The 22408-nt window shown below is 36.6% G+C and overlaps 1 protein-coding gene across 6 annotated transcripts; it reads right to left on the bottom strand.

The window, feature by feature from the left end:
• Window positions 1-2168: 2168 nt before the first annotated feature.
• Window positions 2169-21089, bottom strand: LOC114393900 (OTU domain-containing protein 3). Of its 6 annotated transcripts, XM_028355389.1 has the most exons (15): window positions 20968-21089; window positions 18588-18694; window positions 16863-16938; window positions 16307-16456; window positions 15856-15917; window positions 4636-4720; window positions 4404-4553; window positions 4142-4259; window positions 3781-3914; window positions 3502-3596; window positions 3147-3289; window positions 3015-3056; window positions 2786-2858; window positions 2434-2541; window positions 2195-2330 (listed from the first exon to the last, which is right to left on the bottom strand). In XM_028355389.1, exons 1-11 carry the CDS (start codon window positions 21022-21024, stop codon window positions 3160-3162), a joined length of 1164 nt encoding a protein of 387 aa, XP_028211190.1. In that variant the 5' UTR covers window positions 21025-21089; the 3' UTR covers window positions 2195-2330; window positions 2434-2541; window positions 2786-2858; window positions 3015-3056; window positions 3147-3159. The 6 variants fall into 6 exon arrangements, with proteins under 6 accessions (XP_028211189.1, XP_028211191.1, XP_028211192.1 ...); XM_028355388.1 differs by having other exon boundaries at window positions 2169-2541; XM_028355390.1 differs by having other exon boundaries at window positions 2169-2541; window positions 3015-3053.
• Between the last annotated feature and the right edge of the window lie 1319 nt (window positions 21090-22408).

Raw genomic sequence — 22408 nt, 5'->3', positions numbered from 1 at the left:
AGCCAAATACGCTTAACTATGAAATTCTTAAGTGATGAGCTACTCAAAAGTATATGCATCTTATTGGTATAGGTAGTACTAATTAATTTCTTTAAGTCATCATCAACTGTAGAGTCTTATATCTGTACAACCTCTTGACCCCTCTCTTTCCGGTGTGATTCGTCCGGGTGTTACATCTATTCCTTTCACTTATTTAGGTATTCTCATAGGAGCAAATCCTAGGAGGTTGAAAACTTGGAAGCCTATCATAGAAAATCTTAGGAAGTGGTTGAGTAAGTGGAAACATAGACAACTTTCTTTTGTTGGGAGAGTTTATCTTATTAATTTTGTTCTTTTCACTTAACCTCTTTTTTTCTATCATTTTCCTATCCTTTTTAGTCCTTAACACTTTCTTTAGTCCCTAATACATAAGTGAATGTTGTGTTTTAATATTTTTAGCTAAAAAAATTTCACTAATTTATTAGGAAGAAAACACCAAATTTCCTAATTTATCAAGAACTAAAACAAAATGTCAAGGACCAAAGAACAAATTGTTTTTTTATTAAGAACTTAACACAAAAAAATTATTAGGAATCAAACACAAAAATTAAATATTTATTAGGAATCAAAAATATATTTTAAGTATTTTTAGAATATAGTTGTAAAATAATTGTGTAAGAGGTGAAGAAAGAAATAATGGTGGTGCAATTAGCAATTGATTACAAAATTATGTTTAAAATACTCATCACAAGTCAACAATCACACATCTAACCCTCCAAATGATTTACTATATATCCAAGGCTATTAAACATCACAATCACACCAAAATATCTTGCTACAGAGTATAAAATACTAGTTACTTTTTTCTTAGGCGAACCATTCAATTGATGGTTCACCCTAAAATTTACCCAAATTTATCCATATGTATACAAATAAATTGGTTTAAATTATTTTTCATTGTATAGATTTTTATTTTTCATTTAATTTTTTTAAAAAAAACTATTGATCATTTAAAAAATATTTATATTTATTTAACAAAAAAATTAAATTATTTTGTCGTTTTGCTCTTATTTTTCACCAACAATAAAAAAATAAGAAAACATCTTATGGTGGTTATTACAAGAAAAAAAGAAACAAGAGTCAAATTTAAAAAACAAACCAAACAACCCCCGCTTCTAACCCCCAAATCTGAAACCCCTAACCCTAACAACAACCACCTCTAACCCGTAAATCAGATTCAAAAAACAAATTATGGATTTGAACAACATTTGCGTAAAGGCATGTGATTGGAACATTCTTGTGCTTAATCTTCCCAAAATCATTGCCAAGGGGATGATATCGATCGCAAGGTTTGCCACAAAGGGTGCAATGAGACTCAGTTGGATACAATGAAAGCGATCACAAAGGAGTCATCGTGGACATGCAAGCCAAAGGGAGCGGCGTCGAGGACACAATTAAAATCGAAGCTAAGGACTCCTTCGGAATCCTTCATTGGGACTCCCCCTCTCGCTACTCCGTCATCATCATATAGGTTCTAGAATCTCACCCAAAAGCATTTCTAAACCCTAAACACAAAAGGGGAGCCAATTGAAAGCATAGAAAAAGAAAGCAAAGGGGTACCACAAATCTTGATGGGGGCTTCAAGTTTGAGCAAATTGGGCTAATTAATGAAGATGTCTCAGGAAGTGACAGAAGGTTGCTTGATCTCAGACTCGGAGAGCTGAACCTGCTTGCCTGGTCAAGCCAATCAGACCCCCATTAAGCAACACTGTTGCCTGATCTCATACTCAAAGAGCTGAACACGCAGAGGAATAGAATTTTCACAATGTCAATGTTCGATTAGTTACTAGACCAGCTTATGTGCACAGTCATCGGACACATAGGTTCCAACATAACTGAACCTAGCTCCAAGACAAAAAATGACACCATAATTTTGCAAGAAGGAAAAAACAAATAAATTTTTTTGTAGAGACTAAAACCGTTACGAGAATTTAATAGGGACAAAAAACATTTTTATTATGTCAACAACAATAATTGTACCAAAATCCTACATTAAGTAGCATTCATTCATGTATGATATTCCGATCCCACCCCATTGGTTTACTTCTTACTATATCGTAATTTCAAATTTTAAAATACTTTAGAAACAAACTTACTATAACAGAATATATCTTGAAGGTGGAATTTTCTAGAAAATCAAGCCAAGTCAATCAGATTAAGAACTAGCAATTGACAACCACTAGGACTGTTAATTCTTCCTCTTTTGAACAAGTCTAGTCTTAGATTATCGAGATGATGTAAATATCTTTTTCTCTCTTCTGGGTGATTAGGTCCATTGACTCTAGCCAAAACTATTAAAAAGGAGAAAGGACCCTTGTTCAGCTGAACTTTTTTACTATAAATCATTATCAGTAATATTTCTAACACCTATATTTTAGGCAAACTGATTCTCACACGAGATTTCCCATGAAAAGGGTGATCAAGACTTCCACGTTCTTCACAAAGCAACAAAAATTATAAATGATTTTCCTGTTCATGATATTGCTTCTGTCAAAAGTAAACCTGTTTACAAAAAGGAAGCCACATATCAAGAAAACAATACCCCATGTAGTGCTATCTCCTAATATTTGATATTACAAGGACACAAGATGCACTTTTGAGATAGCCTGCCTACATATAAAGTGCTATATATTTAAGGCACGATAGCAGCATAATTATTACAACTCTAACATCTTGGTAGCCAATAAGTTGTCATGTTAGATTACTGAAAGCTACGCCTCATTTAGAAGGAAAGGAAATAAAGTACCTTCTATTTGGAAATCTTGAGTATGAATTGAGGATTTTAGTATTGTGAAGAGCTCAATTATAGGTAGAACGATCTGGGAAGAATTAAAAAATTTCAATTGAAACAGATACGAATTATCATGTCATATATCAACCAGTTGACATAACATGAAAAAAATGATAAAGTTCTCTTTATAAGTTATTCAGTAAACTTGAAAATCAATGGGAATGTACAGCCAAGACTTACTGACCTTCAATAGTTTATCTCCTCTGGGAAAGCACAAAACTAACTTCTGTGGGAAGAAACAATAACTCATTAATCATTTTTGCAAAGCAATGAAAAGTTCCTGTTGACAAACAGTTCAAGGTATAATAAGTCTTACATCTATTATCAATTCAAATACAAAGTGCACCCATGTCAGGTGTTACCAAGTCATATTCACTAGGTACTTCAGCTTTTGCAGAAATCCCCTTTTTTCCTTGCTTCCTTTCTTTTTTGCCCTTTTTTGAGTCAGCTGCTTGGTGACTGACAACAAATATATTGGTCACACAAATTAAAATCTTCTACTGTGGAACTCTAGCCGATTACATTCTTGTAGCACACTAAATCAAGCCAACAAACTTGAATTCAAGGAAAATCATGTGAGCTCCCCGAGAAAAAATTTCTGGACACTCTGCATACATTAGCTCAATAGTTGAAATTTTAAAAAAAGCAATAGAAAAGTCCAAGGCACATACACTACAAACTTAGCCGATTGTTTCCCCAAAGCAGATCCACAACAAGCTTTGTATTTCTTTTGGGAACCACACGGGCAGACCTTGTTTCTAGGAATCTTGAGGTTAACCCCACAAAGAAGAGGCAGTTAGAACAACAAACAAAAGCATGCCAAAGGAGATCATATCATCATAATATTAGAACATCATCTATGAAAAACATATTTATTTTGGATCATCCCCCGTCCCCACAGGGGATTAAATTAAACACCAATAAACCAAAAATAGAAGAAAATAGAGAACCTTGTCATTTGGTTGCAATGTGGTATAAGTATTGGTCTTCTTGGAGCTATTATTTGATTCATCATTAGTGCTTTCCTCTACCATGTCTTCTTTGTGCTGCTTATGATTCTCATTTTCATCATGACCTGCACATGCTAGAAATTTGAGATAAGAGTTACAATAGAACAAAAAAATTCAATTCTTTTCCATTAATCATAATAGTTTATACCAAATGCTAATGCATAAACATAAACATGTATGAATCCTACTAAGACATAATATGCTATAGAGAAAAAAATTGCCAATAACATGAAAATATGTTAGTTTTCCCTCTAACAGTACAGAAAGTACAAAATGCATTCATTATACAAGAATATATTACCGCAAGTATTAGCCTGATTTGGAAGGGAATCAGAGTTTGCAGAGCATTCTTCTGTTCCTTGTTCTGCTATTAGAAACTCTATTGCAGCGTCAACATCTCCATTTACTTGCTCTAGAATCTGGGACAAGGAAGGCATACTTTGAATATATGGCAAGCTATTAAATTTTGTAGAAAAGACAGCAACAAGCAAGAGATCTGGCTTAACTGAAATATGTCATGCAACACAAGCAAACAACATAAACAAGGCATGCATTCATTTCACCTGTTCCACTTTTTCGGCATTTTCACATCCAGTTCCTGCCATAACCAACTTTATGGACCCTGGTTGAAAGGCTTCCCAACCAGCTCGCCCATGGAATTTGTTGCCCACAACTTTTGTTTGATGTGATGGTACTGAAAGATCAGCATCAGCCTTTCACAAACTAGAATTAATCAGGCAATAGCTACTACTCTTAGCATTAATCCAAGAGTCAGCAAAAAGAAATAATAAGAACCTCAATTACAATTGGCCTTGCAGCTCCATCACAAGGATCATCCTTTAACCGCACACTGTTATAATGCTCCCCATCATGATAAGACCTAGAAAAACATTGTACACATAAAAACAACCAAATTCGTATGCAAGCTCAAGAAAATTATTTTGCATAGGAATTGATATACCTTAAATCTTAATTACATGCATTATGCATAAACAGATCAACAGCACACGGGACAATATTATATGACATGGTCACCCCTAAGAGATAAAATGATGTGATTAAGATTAGAAAATATTAATTACTAAATACTTCAATCACATACCAATCAATAAGATCTGTAAGAACTAATAAATAATAGGATCCAAATCTTTGGCAAAATCAGTAACAGGATTTTTCATTCAGACAAGGATTGGATGTTCACTCCTTAACTTTAACAATGTTCCTTCAAAGAATCCAACTGAATTATATCAGTTGCTACCAGCTTCCTATATCACATTCAATTATCATTTACCATATCTACCAGAGTTAGAGAACAGAGAGAATAAGCGAAAACATTGAGAACAGGAGAAGGAAAAACTTATATTATTGATTCTGAAAAGTTGATTTGAGTTAGTTACAACTGAGGTATTTAAAGACCTTTGAACTGAGAAACTAACCATAACTAACTCTAACTAATCCTAACTAACTTCTAACAGAATGTAACTGCCTGGGTGCTGTTAGTGAGAAACTAACAGCCCTTACAATTATGAAACAAAACTGTTTTCACAGTTATGTATTTACATACTCTAATACCCCCCCCCCCCCCCCCCCCCCACACCCTCAAACGGGGAGATTTTTCAGAGAAAAAACTCTTCACATTGAGTTTGTCTCTCAGTTCTTCAAATCTTGCTGAGGAAAGTGGTTTGGTTAAGACATCAGCCCACTGATCTAAGGCAAGAAGATGCACAACTGAGAGTTGCTTAGCCAAAACTTGTTCTCTTACAAAAAATACATCAATTTTCATATGCTTTGTTCTACTATGGAATACAGGGATTATGTGCTATGGACACTGCACTTTGATTATTGCAATAAAGCACAGGAGTATTGAAAGAAACATGTAACTCTACTAGAAGAGTTCGAATCCAGGTCAATTCAGTAGATGTTTGATCCAAGCTGCGATATTCAGCTTCAGTGCTGGATCTTGCTGTGACTTTCTGCTTTTGAGACCACCAAGATATCAAGTTTGAGCCAAGAAAGATGGCAGCCCCTGATGTGGAACGTCTGTCATCAATATCTGATGCCCAATCAGCATCACAGAAAGCATAAAGTGCCATAGGTTTTGAAACAGGAGCAGGTTGAAGAAGTAAACCATGAAACAGGGTACCCTTGAGATATCTCAAGATTCTTTTAACCACAGCCCAATGAGAGTCCAAGGGATTGGCCATATACTAACAAACCTTATTAACTGCAAAGCTGATTTCTGGTCTAGTAAGGGTAGTATACTGCAGGGCACCCACTACTGATCTATAGAGTGTTGGATCATGAAATAAATCAGCCCATGTTTAGATAATTTGCAGTTTGTAACCATAGGACTGGAGATAGAATGTGCCTCAGCCATTTGAGTCTTATGAAGCAAATCACGCACATACTTGCTTTGAGTCATTAATATAGATCTGTTAGGAAGATATTTAATCTCCAGCCCTAAGAAATAATCCAAGTGACCCAGCTTCTTAAGAGAAAAGGCTGTATTTAATTTTGAAGTTAGCTGTTGAATGAGAGAGATAGAACCGCATGTGATTATGATATCATCCACATAAACTAGAATGTAGACAGTATGCTTTTGATGTGTGTAGATGAATAAAGAAGGATCGCACTTGCTTCCCACAAACCCAAGCTGAGTTAGTGCAGATCTTAACCTGTCAAACCACTGCCTTGGAGCTTGCTTTAACCCATAGAGAGCTCTATTGAGCTTACAAATCAAGGATTTGCCTCCAACCTCAAAACCTGCAGGATGATTCATACAGACAGACTCCTCAAGTAGCCCGTTTAGAAAGACATTGTTGACATCAAGCTGAAATAATTCCCAACCTTGAGAGAGAGAAAGAGTGAGAACAACCTAAATCGGAGCCATTGTGCTATGGAGAATTGATAGTTTGTTATCAATTCTATCTTCATTTTTCATATATTGTAATAAGCCATTTCCATTATAATATATCCATTTCCATTCCATTACTGTTCTAGTAATTTACTGTTTCATTACCTGTTTTTGTTGATACCCATCAATTGGTCCGACCTGCCTGATCAATTCCCCTGGAACCAGTGATTGTAGATGCCAAGGAAACCCAAAATGGGTGATCGGATTGAAGCTCTGGAGACACAGATGGGAAATGTCACAACGACATTGCAAGAGCTTGCTCTGCAAATGTCACAACACGCTCAGCAGATGCAACAGCAGAGTTTGGTTTTAACTGAGCTCAGTAAACAAATCGGTCAGAAGGGAGCAACACAAGAAGGTGAGGCTTCTGTGGGTGATTCATCACAGAACGAGTCTCGTCTCGCCGGAAAGAAGGTGAAACTACCCCTCTTCGAAGGTGAGGATCCAGTGGCGTGGATCACACGTGCTGAGATCTACTTTGACGTGCAGAATACACCGGAGGAGATGCGTGTGAAGCTGTCACGATTGAGCATGGAAGGATCCACAATCCATTGGTTCAATTTGCTAATGGAAACAGAGGACGATCTTTCATGGGAGAAGCTGAAGAAGGCACTAATTGCGCGGTACGGTGGTCGGCGATTAGAGAATCCGTTTGAAGAGTTATCTATGTTGAGACAAACGGGAAGTGTGGAGGAGTTTGTCGAGGCGTTTGAGCTGTTGTCATCTCAGGTGGGACGTTTACCTGAGGAGCAATACTTGGGTTACTTTATGAGTGGGTTGAAAGCACCCATACGACGGAGGGTAAGGACTCTCAACCCTGCCAATCGTATGCAGATGATGAGAATTGCGAAGGATGTGGAGGAAGAGCTTCGCGAGGAAGACGATGATGAAAACAGGGCCTCTATGAAGAAGAATGTGGGTCGTAGTGAATATGGGCCTGGATCTAAATTCCGGACTGGGTCCAACCTGGCCCAGAAGGAAATAACCCGTTTCTCAAAATCGGGTTGGACTAACCCATCTCGCAAAACTGTTTCTATTGGATCCACTTCCAATACGACGTCGTCGTTGAGTTCAACAGGAAGGAAACACGAAGGGGATCGTCGTGGTGGTACGAACGATCGGTGGAGAGGGATTAACAGTGAGGAAATGGAGGAAAGACGAGCTAAGGGCTTATGCTTCAAGTGTGGGGGTAAGTACCACCCTACTCAACACAAATGCCCTGAACGTTCACTGCGTGTGCTTATTTTGGGTGATGGTGAGTCTTTGAATGATGACGGTGAGATTGTAGCCATGGAGGGTGAAGAGTCGGAGGAGGAAGAGATGACGGAGGCGGAGTGTAAGTTGATTGGAGTTCTGGGGAAGATGGGGGAGTCTCAAACAATGAAAATTGAAGGGAAGTTGGAGCATGTTAATGTGGGTGTGCTCATCGATAGTGGAGCAAGCCATAGTTTCATCTCTCCAGAGTTGGTCACTGCTTTGGGTTTGAAGGTTACTCCAACCACTGTGAAGAGGATCAAGTTAGGGGATGGTCACAAGGTGTTATCTGAAGGGGTTTGCAGAAGAGTTAGACTTGTCCTAGGGTCTAATGAGTTTGAAATTGATGCGTTGGTATTAGGACTGGGTGGTTTGGATGTGGTTCTAGGAGTCTCTTGGCTCAGTACTTTGGGCAAGGTGGTGATGGATTGGAAGGATCTAACCATGCAGTTTTGGCATAATGGTGAAATGATGACTTTGAAGGGTCAAGGTGGAAGGCAGTTAGTTCAAGGATGTTTGCACACATACTTAGAAGGGAAGGAAAGAGCTATGAGTCCTGTTGAGTTATGGTCTCTTGAAGAGAAGCTACTGGACAGTAATGTGAAAATTCAAGGAAACATTGGTGATTTACTGACAACTTTTCCTGAAGTGTTTACAGAACAATTATCATTACCTCCCATAAGAAGTCAGGTACATCAGATAAATCTTATTCCTAATTATGGACTTGTTAATATGCGACCATATAAGTATCCTCATCACCAGAAGGAGGAGATTGAGAAGCAAGTGGCTGAGTTACTTCAAGCTGGAGTAATCAGGCCTAGTATGAGTGCTTTCTCTAGCCCTGTTATTTTAGTTAAAAAGAAAGATGGCTCTTGGAGGATGTGTGTGGATTATAGATCCTTGAACAAAGCTACAGTGCCAGACAAATATCCTATACCTGTAGTTGATGAACTGTTGGATGAATTGTTTGGGTCTACAGTTTTTTCTAAGATTGATTTAAAGTCTGGCTATCATCAGATACGGGTGCATGAGCAAGATATCCATAAGACAGCTTTTAGAACCCACAATGGCCACTATGAATATCTGGTCATGCCTTTTGGATTGATGAATGCTCCAGCAACATTTCAGGCAACAATGAATGATATATTCAGACCCTTTCTTAGACAGTTTGTGCTGGTGTTTTTTGATGACATTCTTGTTTATAGCAAGAATGAACAGGACCATTTGAACCATGTAAAACTAGTGCTGGAAGTTTTGGTGAAGCATTGCTTTGTGGCAAACAAGAAGTGCAGTTTTGGTTGTTCACAAGTGGATTATTTAGGCCATATCATCTCTGCTGTTGGTGTGTCTGTTGATCCTAGTAAAGTGAAGTGCATAATGGAGTGGCCTGAGCCTAAGACTGTAAAAGGGGTGAGGGGTTTCTTAGGTCTCACTGGTTACTATAGGAAGTTTGTTAAAGACTATGGTAAAATTGCTAGACCACTCACAGATTTAACAAAAAAAGACAACTTCTTATGGAATGAGTCTGCTAGGGAAGCTTTTTAGAAGCTGAAGACAGTCATGACCACATCTCCTGTCCTAGCATTACCAAACTTTGATGTGGCTTTTGAAGTGGAGTGTGATGCAGCTGGTAGGGACATTGGAGCTGTTCTTATGCAAAACAGACAACCAATTGCCTATTTCAGCAAAGCCTTGTCTGAAAATAACTTGGCTAAGTCTGTTTATGAAAAAGAATTAATGGCATTGGTTCTTTCAATCCAACACTGGAGACACTACTTGTTAGGGAAGGAATTTGTAGTGTATACAGACCATAAGAGCCTGAAGCATTTCCTACAACAAAAGATTTCTTCACCAGACCAGCAATGTTGGTTGGCTAAGCTGTTAGGCTACCAATTTGAAGTAAAGTATAAACCGGGTTTGGAAAACAAAGCTGCAGATGCATTGTCCAGATGCTATGATGATTGTGAGTTAGCAGTTATGGCTTATTCACCTGTGTGGATAGGTAGGCAGCAACTGCTGAAAGATGTGGAAAATGATGTGTCGGTTCAAGAATTGCTAAAGAAAGTGGTGGAAAATCCTGACAAGTACCCTGGTTTTGTGATACATCAAGGGATATTTGATCTATACATCAAGGGGTATTGTTGTATCATGACATTGTTAAAAGAATGTCATGAAACACCAATGGGAGGTCATTCTGGATTTTTGAGAACTTACAAGAGAGTAGCTGAGAACTTGTATTGGATAGGTATGCAGAAAACAGTCAGGGACTATGTTAGAGCATGTGATGTGTGCCAACGACAGAAATATGCTGCTACAACTCCTGGAGGGTTACTACAACCTCTACCCATACCTAATGCCATATGGGAGGACTTGTCTATTGATTTCATAACTGGATTGCCTAAGTCTAGGGGTTATGAGGCAATATTGGTTGTTGTGGATAGGCTCTCTAAATACAGTCATTTCATTTTGTTAAAACATCCCTACACAGCTAAGACTATAGCAGAGATTTTTGTGAAGGAAGTGATAAGGCTACATGGCATTCCTATGTCAATTGTGAGTGACAGAGACCCTCTGTTTATTAGTCATTTTTGGAGAGAAATTTTTAAGCTACAGGGGACAAGTCTGAAAATGAGTTCATCTTACCATCCAGAGACAGATGGACAAACAGAGGTTATAAACCGATGTTTAGAGAGCTATCTTAGGTGTTTTGTGGCTGAACAACCTAAAACCTGGTCTTATTGGGTGTCATGGGCAGAGTATTGGTACAATACTACCTACCATGAGTCAATTGGAAAAACCCCTTTTGAGGTAGTGTATGGCAGACAACCTCCCAAGTTAATTCGATTCCTTAGTAATGAAACTAAGGTAGCTGCAGTGGCTTTGGAATTACAGGAGAGGGATGAGGCTTTGAGTCAATTGAAAGCTCATCTTTTGAGGGCTCAACAACAGATGAAGACTTATGCTGACAAGAAGAGAAGAGATGTGAAGTTTGAAGTGGGAGAGTGGGTGTTCTTGAAGCTGAGGCCTCATAGGCAGCAGTCTGTTGTGAAGAGAATTAATCAGAAGCTAGCAGCCAGATTTTATGGACCTTTCAAAATCATTAAAAAAATTGGTGCAGTGGCCTATAAACTGCAACTGCCTGATCAGTCCAAAATCCACCCTATATTTCATGTTTCATTGCTTAAGAAGGCTGTAGGGGAATATCATGTGCAGAATGAGTTGCCTAAAGATCTTGAAGTAATCATGGATGAGGAAATTTATCCTGTTAGAGTGCTGGGTACTAGAATCATTATGAAGAATGGCAGTTCAGTTCCTCAGAGTCTTATTCAATGGAAAGACAAGTCTATTGATGATGTGACATGGGAAGATGATGTTGTTATTAGGGGACAGTTTCCGAAATTTAACCTTGAGGACAAGGTTCTTATTGAAGAGGGTGGTATTGATAGGAATGCTGATGAGCTAGTGGGCATTGATGAGGGCCCAAGACCTAAGGTATGGAGAGTCTACCAAAGAAAGAATAAGAAGGGTATTATGGGGAACGTTGGCAACAGAAAGAATGATTACGTGGAAGGGAATATTGTGTGAAGATTTGCATGAGGTGCTTGGAGTGAGGTGTATATAAGGGTGGTTAGAGGAAAGAGAATGGTAGCTAAGTTTTCTGTTAGCAAAGGCAATTCACTAGCGTGAATTGAGGAGCCATTGTGCTATGGAGAATTGATAGTTTGTTATCAATTCTATCTTCATTTTTCATATATTGTAATAAGCCATTTCCATTATAATATATCCATTTCCATTCCATTACTGTTCTAGTAATTTACTGTTTCATTACCTGTTTTTGTTGATACCCATCATAACTGGTTTAACCACAGGAGAAAATGTCTCATGAAAGTCAGCCATGAACTTGATGAAAACCGTTAGCAACTAGTCTAGCTTTGAACCTGTTAATTGAACCATCTGCATTTTCTTTTATTCTAAAGATCCACTTGCATCCAATAGCTTGTCTACCAGCAGGTAAGGGAACTAAATCCCAAGTTCTGTTTCTCAGCAGAGCATTATACTCCTCTTGCATAGCTGCAAACCATTCTGAACTTTCAAGAGCCTACTTTACACTTTTAGGTTCAGAATAAGTAAGAAATAATGAAGGATGCAGGCTAGGATTATGTATTCCAGATTTGGATCTAGTTTGCATAGGATGAGTGTTAGTGGGAATTGAAGTTGATGCAGATAGAGACTCACTATGAGAACAGTATTTGATGGTTGAGAATGAATGGAAGTGGATTCAGATGGTATAGACTCACTATGAGACACTGTATTGGATGACTAAGGATGAGTGGAAGTGGATTCAGATGAGGATTGGTTTGAGGCAGCAGAAAAACCAGGAGGAGCCAGAAAGAGAATTAGAGGGAGGCATTTGGGAAAGTGAAGGTGCAGGAGCTACAAAAGGAGGAGATAGGTCAGGATTAAGATTAAAATAGGAGTTAACATTTTGTGTAAGACTAGAGGATGAGGAAAATAAATCTGAATAAGGAAATCTCAATTCATTAAACAAAACATCCTTAGAAATATAAATTCTACCAGTTGAAGATAAACATTTATAGCCTCTATGTGATGAGGAGTACCCTAAAAATATACACTCTTGAGACCTAAAGTTGAGTTTATGAGTATGATAAGGTTTCAACAAAGGAAAACAAGCACAACCAAATGTTTTAAGAAAATGAAAAATTAGGTTCTTTGTTGAAAAGAGTAACAAAGGGAATAGCAAAGTTGAGGGATGCAGTGGGTAGTCTATTAATCAAATAAACTGCAGTGACAAAAGCATAATCTCAAAATTGTAGAGGTAAAGTTGCATGACGGAGCAATGTGAATCCTAGGTCTACTATGTGTCTATGTTTTTTCTCAACTACACCATTTTGATGATGAATGTGTGGACAAATTAATCTGTGTGAAATACCATAGGAGGCTAATAGAGCAGCAAAAGGTCTGTATTCAACCCCCCTGTCAGATTGAACACATTTTATTTTAATGTTAAGTTGAAGTTCAACAGATGACTTGAAATTTTGAAATACAGATGTAGTTTCAGCTTTGGTTTTAATAGGAAGTATCCAAGTGTATCTTGAAAAAGCATCAACAAATGACACATAATATTTGAATCCAGAGTAGGAGGTTAAATGAGAAGGTCCCCATAAATCTGTAAAGATAAGTTCTAAAGGGGAATAAACTGAAGTAGATGAATGAAAAGACAACCTATGAGATTTTCCCATACAACAAGAGGCACAAAAATCTGAAATCATTTTATTAGATGAAGAAATATTACACTGATCAAAAACTAGTTTCAGTACATGACTATTAGGATGTTCTAACCTAGCATGCCAAAGATTAACAGTGCTAGGAGGTGAAACAACAGAATCTTTATTAGCAGTAGAAGATGATGTTGATAACAGCTGAGTTTGTGGTCCTAAAGTCTGATGTTATGAAATGAATAGAGACCATCAACACCTACAACACCCTGAAGGAGCACTTTATTGGTCCCCAGTGATTTCACAAGACATGAGTGAGGATTAAACTCAAAGAAAACAACATTATCTTTAGCAAATTGACTGACACAACAATTTTTTTGAAATTGAAGGAACGTGTAATAGCTTATTAAGTTTGAAAGTAATATCAGAGTCATTAGGAGAGACAAAAGATGAAGAATTGGTACTCGAAATGCTCAAACCTTCACCATTTCGTATAAAAATCTGATCAGGTCCATCAAAATGTGACAGCTGCTTGATATGCTGAGATTCACCAGTCACATGGAAACTAGCTTCAGAATCTAGAATCCATGTCGAGCTAGCTTGACCATTGCCATGAGATGCTGAGCTTGTAAGCATAACACTAGGTTGATTAGTTGGCTGAGCAACAGACTTAGAGTTAGGATTAACCCAAGTGTTTAAGGACCTAATCGAACCAGTTGAATATGGGATAGGTTGGAGTGTAGTTGGATCAACAAAAGTGAGTGACTCGTGAGGTTGAAAATTCATATCAGATCAAAAATGGCAAACATTGATAGTGTGACCATACTTGAGGCAGATTTGACATTGAAAGTTGGCAAACCTTCCTCCACCGCGGCCTCTGCTAGAACCACCGCGACCACCACTGTGATCAAACGAAGTATTACGACCACCGTTACTTCTACCATAACCTCCTCTGGAGCCACCAGAATCATTACCTTTATATGAGCTTCCATACGAATAACCTTGAGTGTAATTCAGGTATGGAGATGCAAGCATCTGAGTGTCTCGATTGTACCGAACAAGGCGAGTTTCGTGGTCATAAAGCAGAGCCTCAATCTCAGCAATGGATGGCGTACATTTCTTGCTTTCAATCACGAAAACTATTGGCGCATAGTCCGAAGGTAGACCTTCAAGAATAGCATTGAGATGCTCCTCATGGCGAACCGGAACTCCAACACCAGCAAGCTCATCGACATAGCTTTTGATTTTGTGAAGGTACTCATCCATCGTTTTCCCTTCGAGTGAGACCAGCACACATTGTGGTCCATAATTGACGTGCCCTAGACTTGGTGAGAAGGCTGAAATGCTCATGAATCTTCTCCCACACCTGATAGGAGTGATTCGAGCCTAACACGTGTGAAAGAACGGACTTTGAGAGCATCAATTGAAGCCAAACAAGGAGTGTTTGGTCCTGTACTTCCCATGTTTCATAGATTAACATGATCCATGATTCGATCATCTTCTATGAGAAATTGAGGCAGACCGATTGGATTAACCACAAACCTCTGCAACTTGTGCGATTTGATGACTGGTTCGACGTGTTGTCGCTAGTGTAGATAGTTGGTATCATCCAATTTCTCAGCTATCGTCGTCGGAAATGAATGCAAACTTAAACCTTGAGACGCGGAAGCCATGGATGTGAAGGTGAAGCTCAATAAACTAAAGAAAAGAGCTTTTACGAAGAAACGAGCTTTGATACCATACCAGAGTTAGAGAACACAGAGAATAAGCGAAAACATTGAAAACAGGAGAAGGAAAAACTTATATTATTGATTCTGAAAAGTTGATTTAAGTTAGTTACAACCGGGGTATTTAAAGACCTCTGAACTGAGAAACTAACCATAACTAACTCTAACTAACTTCTAACAGAATGTAACTGTCTGGGTGCTGTTAGTGAAAAACTAACAGCCCTTACAATATGAAACAAAAACTGTTTTCACTCAAGACAATTATTTTGCATAGGAATTGATATACCTTAAATCTTAATTACATGCATTATGCATAAATAGATCAACAGCACACGGGACAATATTATATGACATGGTCACCCCTAAGAGATAAAATGATGTGATTAAGATTAGAAAATATTAATTACTAAATACTTGAATCACATACCAATCAATAAGATCTGTAAGAACTAATAAATAATGGGATCCAAATCTTTGGCAAAATCAGTAACAGGATTTTTCATTCACAGACAATGATTGGATGTTCACTCCTTGACTTTAACAATGTTCCTTCAAAGAATCCAACTGAATTATATCAGTTGCTACCAGCTTCCTATATCACATTTAATTATCATTTACCGTATCTCATGTCTAAATAACCAGCATGCACTACAATTCTGATACTCCATTCATGTGCATGTGTGTGTGTGTGATTCTAAGGTGGTTGTTTTACTAATTGAATGGCTGATTTGAAAGCAAATGTCTGCTAATCATAAAAATGAAGACCCAGAGCCTACCAACAAGTTGAAGATATAAACAAGATATAAAAAAATCAATATAATTTTCAGACAAAATAGACAAAGCAGTGCAATTTCACATAATAACCATAGACTCTAGTACTTACAGATGGATCATACGAACTCCACGATTATCAAAATTTCTTATGTACCAACGAGGGGACATGTTCTGCAAAAGAACACCAATAAGAATAGGAATTTCAATTTAACTTTAGCATGTATCAACATGCAAAGTCTATCCATTCCACCAAAAAAAAAAAAAAAACATGCAAAGTCTATCCAAGAAATTTTAGAAACAATTATCTGTATCTGAAAAATGTGTATTTTACTATTTTCAGTCTTCACATTAATGAACAAAGCTTGCGCACATTCAAAAACAAAATAAAATTGCATGGGACAAAGATAGAATGTAAAAATATCTCCACTGCAGTACATCCCAATCTTAATTTGTATAAAAGTATGAGCAATGGATAATCTAATTAATCATCAATGTACCATACAAAATATGCAAGAGAATATAAGGGGAGGGAGTTAATAATCTTCAACAATGCTGCTCACCCGATGAATGCATATATTACTACGCGTTACAAGAGAAGCTGCCTGCAATTCCATATGTCCAGCCCACGTACCATCATTTTCCATAGACTGGCAATATTCATCAAATGGGACTTCATCTTCGATAAAGGGTTCAAACATCTCCCGGTTATCCTGTTAATTACAGCTTCAAGACCAAGTTATGTGAAGGAATTATCCCAAAAAGTAAAGAGGGAAACTAACACAGGAAAGTTAGCAGCCTCAGTCAATGGTAATGTACACAAACATAAAGTATCACTGACAAAAAAAAATAGGCAATATGCAGGCAATCAGCAATCCTTATGATTGATTATGGATGTTATTTTATATTTTGCCAACTTTCTTTATACTTACTGAGTTAACTGTGAATACTGAGGTGATTAACCAGATAAAGGTTTCAGACCCAATCAATTTTCTTCTTCCCACAGATTAAGTATTTCAAGAATCAAAATCATTACATAAGATTAAAACTCAGAGTAGTCAGTTAAAAAGTTGAACCAAGAAGGAAGAAAAAAATAAAACTGTTTCCAGAATATCGTACCAATATGTGTTTCACCACCATGCTGCGGTACTTTCCATGTTCCTCCTCATTGCCTTCCAACTGATCAGCAACAGCTCTGCATAAGAACAGAAGAGTGCAGGTGTTAAACTAATATATTATGCTTTTCACACAATTGACTCATCATACCGAAAAGACCAAAAGCCACTGAAACTTGTCAACCCAGAAAGCCAAAACAGGAAAGGTGGGGGTGGGGGGGGGGGGGGGGGGGGGATTGGGAAGTGGTAGGGATCTAATTTAATAACTCATAATGCCAAGATTTTGTAATTTTTGTAAAATAAGAGAAACAGAGAGAAGTTGAGTGAAAACCGTAGCGGAATGCTCGTTTATATAGACTGATAGTAATAATTACTAATTACACATAATTAGAGGATATTAAGTTTTCCCTAAACATATTTATTCCTTATCCTCAACACTCCCCTTAGCTAAAGCTTACTAAGCTGAGAGCTTGTTACAAATGAGGTGAACCAAAAAGAAATGAAAGCTGGTTGTGCCGGATAAATGATAGCCCGGCAGCAGCTAACGAAGGCCTGCGGTGACAATGGAGACCAGTGTGACGCTCGTCGAAGATTTAGACCTATTGAATTCTGTCTGTTCTAAATAAACAAATTTTAAAATAAATACATTTAATAAAGAAAAAATAAAATACATTTTAGCATTTCTTTAAATAAATAAAAAATACAAATCGCCTGCCAAAGTCTTCCTACTTATCCAATGCTCCAATCAGATCCGAAGAGAAATCAATCAAAAGTCAGTGGACCTAAATTGAATCCGTCACGCATCATGTGCATGAACCTCACACACCGAAAAAGGACCTTGCGTGGGGTCACATGTTGCAGTGTTTTGAGTTGGCTGCCACATGGACGACGTGGCGGTCTTTGGCAATGGACAACAGTGGTCAAAGGTGAAGTCTGACAAAAAGTCATTGAGAAGTCTATAAGTGCAGAGCAGCTGAGTGGTACTGTCCACCGCAAAGAGGGGCTACATGAAAAAGGAAAACAAAGGGGAATTGTCAAACCAACACGGAATGACCCCAAACTATAGGGGTAGCATCGGAATGGAAGAGCGATAGCACCAGTGGAAGTGTGGCCAAACGCACTGGAACAATGGAGCGCAAAAATGGTGTTTGGCATGAGAGAGAGCATTGGAGCTCCAATGAGGTTGCCATCACCACCGTTGTGTAGATCGGTGGATGGCAGCTACTGCTGGAAAATACGTCGGAAAAGGGGAAAGGGTCGTTGGAAAGCGGAAGCAGGTCGCTGGAATAAGTATGACAATGGTAAAGGTCCACCGGGGACTGTATGTGGGGCACGATTTTTGTTTTGTTATTCCTTCAACTTGGCTCTAGATACCATGTAAAATAAGAGAAACAAAGGGAAGTTGAGTGAAAACTACAGTACACAGTGGGATGCTCGTTTATATAGATTGATAGTAATAATTACACATAATTAGAAGAGATTAAGTTTATCCTAAATCAAGTCCTTTCAAATCAATTTTTATTCCTGACTCTCAACAAGTTTTCAGCATAAAAATAACAAGATTGATATTTTGTGTGCAAGTGAATATACCTATTATAGTAGTAGTATGTATTATGTAAAAGCACACAACTGCTAGGCACTAGCGGAAGCATTTTAATACTCTTTTGTACAATATATACAATACAAATTATATAATAAGTGAAAATGGATGCAAAGTATTCAAACTGACCTGAAGAAACAATTACCATCTGCAGTCACTTCAACAATGCGTAAGCCCAGACCATCCAACTGAGTCCGAAATTGAGAAGTACCTACTTGTTTTCCCTGCTTCTTAATCTGTCGCCAATAAATGGCAGGTCACCAATGGCTAAAGTATCCAAACAACATCTATTCCTAGAAGTACTACAAACTTACTATAGGATTTGTCACTTGATATATTAATATAGTGGAGCTATCCACAATGACAATAATAACAAAAGTCTTGTCCCACTAATTGATATACATAGGAGGTATCATTATTATTATTTTTCAAAATAGCTAAATTAATAGTAAATGCAATAAGATTTATTGTACCATCACTTGTTGCCTTTAAAATTTTAATACCTTCACAAAGACAAAGTCAAAATACAGGAAAACCATGTTGACTTTCAGGAAAAAAGAAAAAAAAATCTCCCTAAATCCGGGAGAGAGAGAGAAGCTCATAACCAAACCCTATGCTTAACTTTAAATGAGCCTTAAATAACCCATAATATAAATGTCATTATCTTTTTTTAACCTCCAATGTAAACTGTAAGGTAAACCAGTTTTACCGCAGCCTCATGAATTAATAACTAAACTAGAAAATAGAAATGGATGATCCCAGTTCAGCATTCTAAACTCAAAAATATTCCATGCACATAATTTTCAAAGCACAAGCTTCACAATATTGTCACTAGCAACAGAGCATTATTTCAGTAGAGCATTATTACAGTAGATAACCAAACCCTGTGCTTAACTTTAAATGAGCCTTAAATAACCCATAATATAAATGTCATTGTCGTTTTTTAACCAACAATGTAAACTGTAAGGTAAACCAGTTTTACCACAGCCTCATGAATTAATAACTAAACTAGAAAATAGAAATGGATGATCCCAGTTCAGCATTCTAAACTCAAAAATATTCCATACACATAATTTTCAAAGCACAAGCTTCACAATATTGTCACTAGCAACAGAGCATTATTTCAGTAGAGCATTATTTCAGTAGATAACCAAACCCTATGCTTAACTTTAAATAAGCCTTAAATAACCCATAATATAAATGTCATTGTCTTTTTTTAACCAACAATGTAAACTGTAAGGTAAACCAATTTTACCGCAGCCACATGAATTAATAACTAAACTAGAAAATAGAAATGGATGATCCCAGTTCAGCATTCTAAACTCAAAAATATTCCATACACATAATTTTCAAAGCACAAGCTTCACAATATTGTCACTAGCAACAGAGCATTATTTCAGTAGAGCATTATTTCAGTAGATAACCAAACCCTATGCTTAACTTTAAATAAGCCTTAAATAACCCATAATATAAATGTCATTGTCTTTTTTTAACCAACAATGTAAACTGTAAGGTAAACCAATTTTACCGCAGCCACATGAATTAATAACTAAACTAGAAAATAGAAATGGATGATCCCAGTTCAGCATTCTAAACTCAAAAATATTCCATACACATAATTTTCAAAGCACAAGCTTCACAATATTGTCACTAGCAACAGAGCATTATTTCAGTAGATAACCAAACCCTATGCTTAACTTTAAATGAGCCTTAAATAACCCATAATATAAATGTCATTGTCTTTTTTTAACCTCCAATGTAAACTGTAAGGTAAACCAGTTTTACCGCAGCCTCGTGAATTAATAACTAAACTAGAAAATAGAAATGGATGATCCCAGTTCAGCATTCTAAACTCAAAAATATTCCATACACATAATTTTCAAAGCACAAGCTTCACAATATTGTCACTAGCAACAGAGCATTATTTCAGTAGATAACCAAACCCTATGCTTAACTTTAAATGAGCCTTAAATAACCCATAATATAAATGTCATTGTCTTTTTTTAACCTCCAATGTAAACTGTAAGGTAAACCAGTTTTACCGCAGCCTCATGAATTAATAACTAAACTAGAAAATAGAAATGGATGATCCCAGTTCAGCATTCTAAACTCAAAAATATTCCTTACACATAATTTTCAAAGCACGAGCTTCACAATATTGTCACTAGCAACAGAGCATTATTTCAGTAGAGCACAACACAGATGCCCCCTCTGAAAGAAACCATGAAAGATGCAATGCAACCCACACTTATCTCACTCTAAAACATCACATAAATAAATAAAATAATCAAATTGGTAAATGATTATAGGGTTTCTATTGATCATTACCTATAGTAAAATAAAGAAAGCACTGGCAACAAAGAGAGGCATTAGAAAATAACAGATAGGGGTCACAAACGCAAGATTATTATGCACCACGAACTATAGAACTACTAGAGTCTAGAGAATAATTGCAGAGAGAAAATGAAAAGTAAAAAACAAATAAGAAATTACAGAAGCTAAAACCTACTTGTGGGTGTGGTTGCTTCTTCTGGTATAGCTTCTTCTGTTGCTTCGGCTTAACCATATCCTCGTCCTCAATCGAAAAAACCCGAGATTTCTTAAGATGTCTGTGTCAGAGTCCTAGAATGAGTGCAAAATAGAAGAACTAAACCAAAGCCAACTCCTTTCAGCCATTATTATTTGTGGGGAATTGCTTTGTGCACCCTACATTTTTCTTGTGCACCCAGTAATTTTTTGAAATTCCAAAAAATACCCCTGCTAACCTCTTCATCTTCATATTCCTTCTTCACACACCATTCATTATGTTGTTTTGTTCTTTGCATTTCTTCTCATGAGAGGTGCTCCTTCGTTGTTGTGTCCATTTTGGTCGAAGCGCATCGGTTACGGTGGTTTGTTTGCAAGTGGTGGTTGGTGTAGCTGTTAACGACGGAAGTACGTTGATTTTACTCTACAACTTCGATCTAGTTTTATACGAATATGCAATCTATATAAAACTTATTGATTTATAATTCGTAATATAAAACTTACATATTATCAATCCGTAAGTTTTATATAACTTACGAATTAACAATCTGTATATTTCTAATAGATTGACAATCCATAAGGTTCTTACAGATTGATAATCCATAATTTTTATATAACTTACGAATTAAAAATTCATATATTTCTTACGGATTGACCATTTGTATGTTTCTCACGGATTGATAATCCATATGGTTCTTACGGATTATCAATCTATAAGTTTCTTATGGATTGTCAATCCGTAAGAACCTTTTTTTTAATTATAAAAAAATTATTTTTTAAATATAATTAGTTTTATTATTTAAAATATTTTTAAATATGTATAGTTTCATAATTTGTATATTTTAGTTTTTATAGTTTGAAAGTGGTATTCATTTTAAAATAATTTAGACTTTTACTTTATTTTAGTTGTTTTATTTTAAATTTGTTTTTTTAGTCCTTATAATTTTATGAATTACAATTAACTATAAAAATATTAGCAACACATTCGTAAGTAATTTATTGCAATATAATTTTTAATAAAAAAGAGTTGATAGTTATAACTAATTTGTAGGTAATTATTTGTGTATATATTTTTTTGTAGCAAGGACTAAAAGGTAAATCCCTAAAAGAGTTGATATTTTGTTTGGTAGCTAGTACTGGATGAGTATTACACATTTATAATACTTGTGTAAATATTATTAAGTTAACTACTAATGTAGCTCCATGTAAAGCTTGTAGGTCTTGGATCTTCTATATCAATGTAGTCATTTGCTTCTTGAAGATCAATGATAGTGGAATGAAGAATGAGGAAAGGTAAAAATGATCAAAGTTGCAAAATGTACACACAAGACCTCTATTTATAGCCTAAGTGTCACACAAAATGGGGGGGGGGGGGGGGGGGGAATCTGAATTTCTATTCAAATTTTACTTGAATTTGAATTTGA

The sequence above is a fragment of the Glycine soja genome, chromosome 17, assembly GCF_004193775.1.
Source record: "Glycine soja cultivar W05 chromosome 17, ASM419377v2, whole genome shotgun sequence".
NCBI lineage: Eukaryota > Viridiplantae > Streptophyta > Magnoliopsida > Fabales > Fabaceae > Glycine > Glycine soja.
Note: the sequence above shows the minus strand (reverse complement) of the source record. Positions and strands in the feature narration are given on the sequence as shown.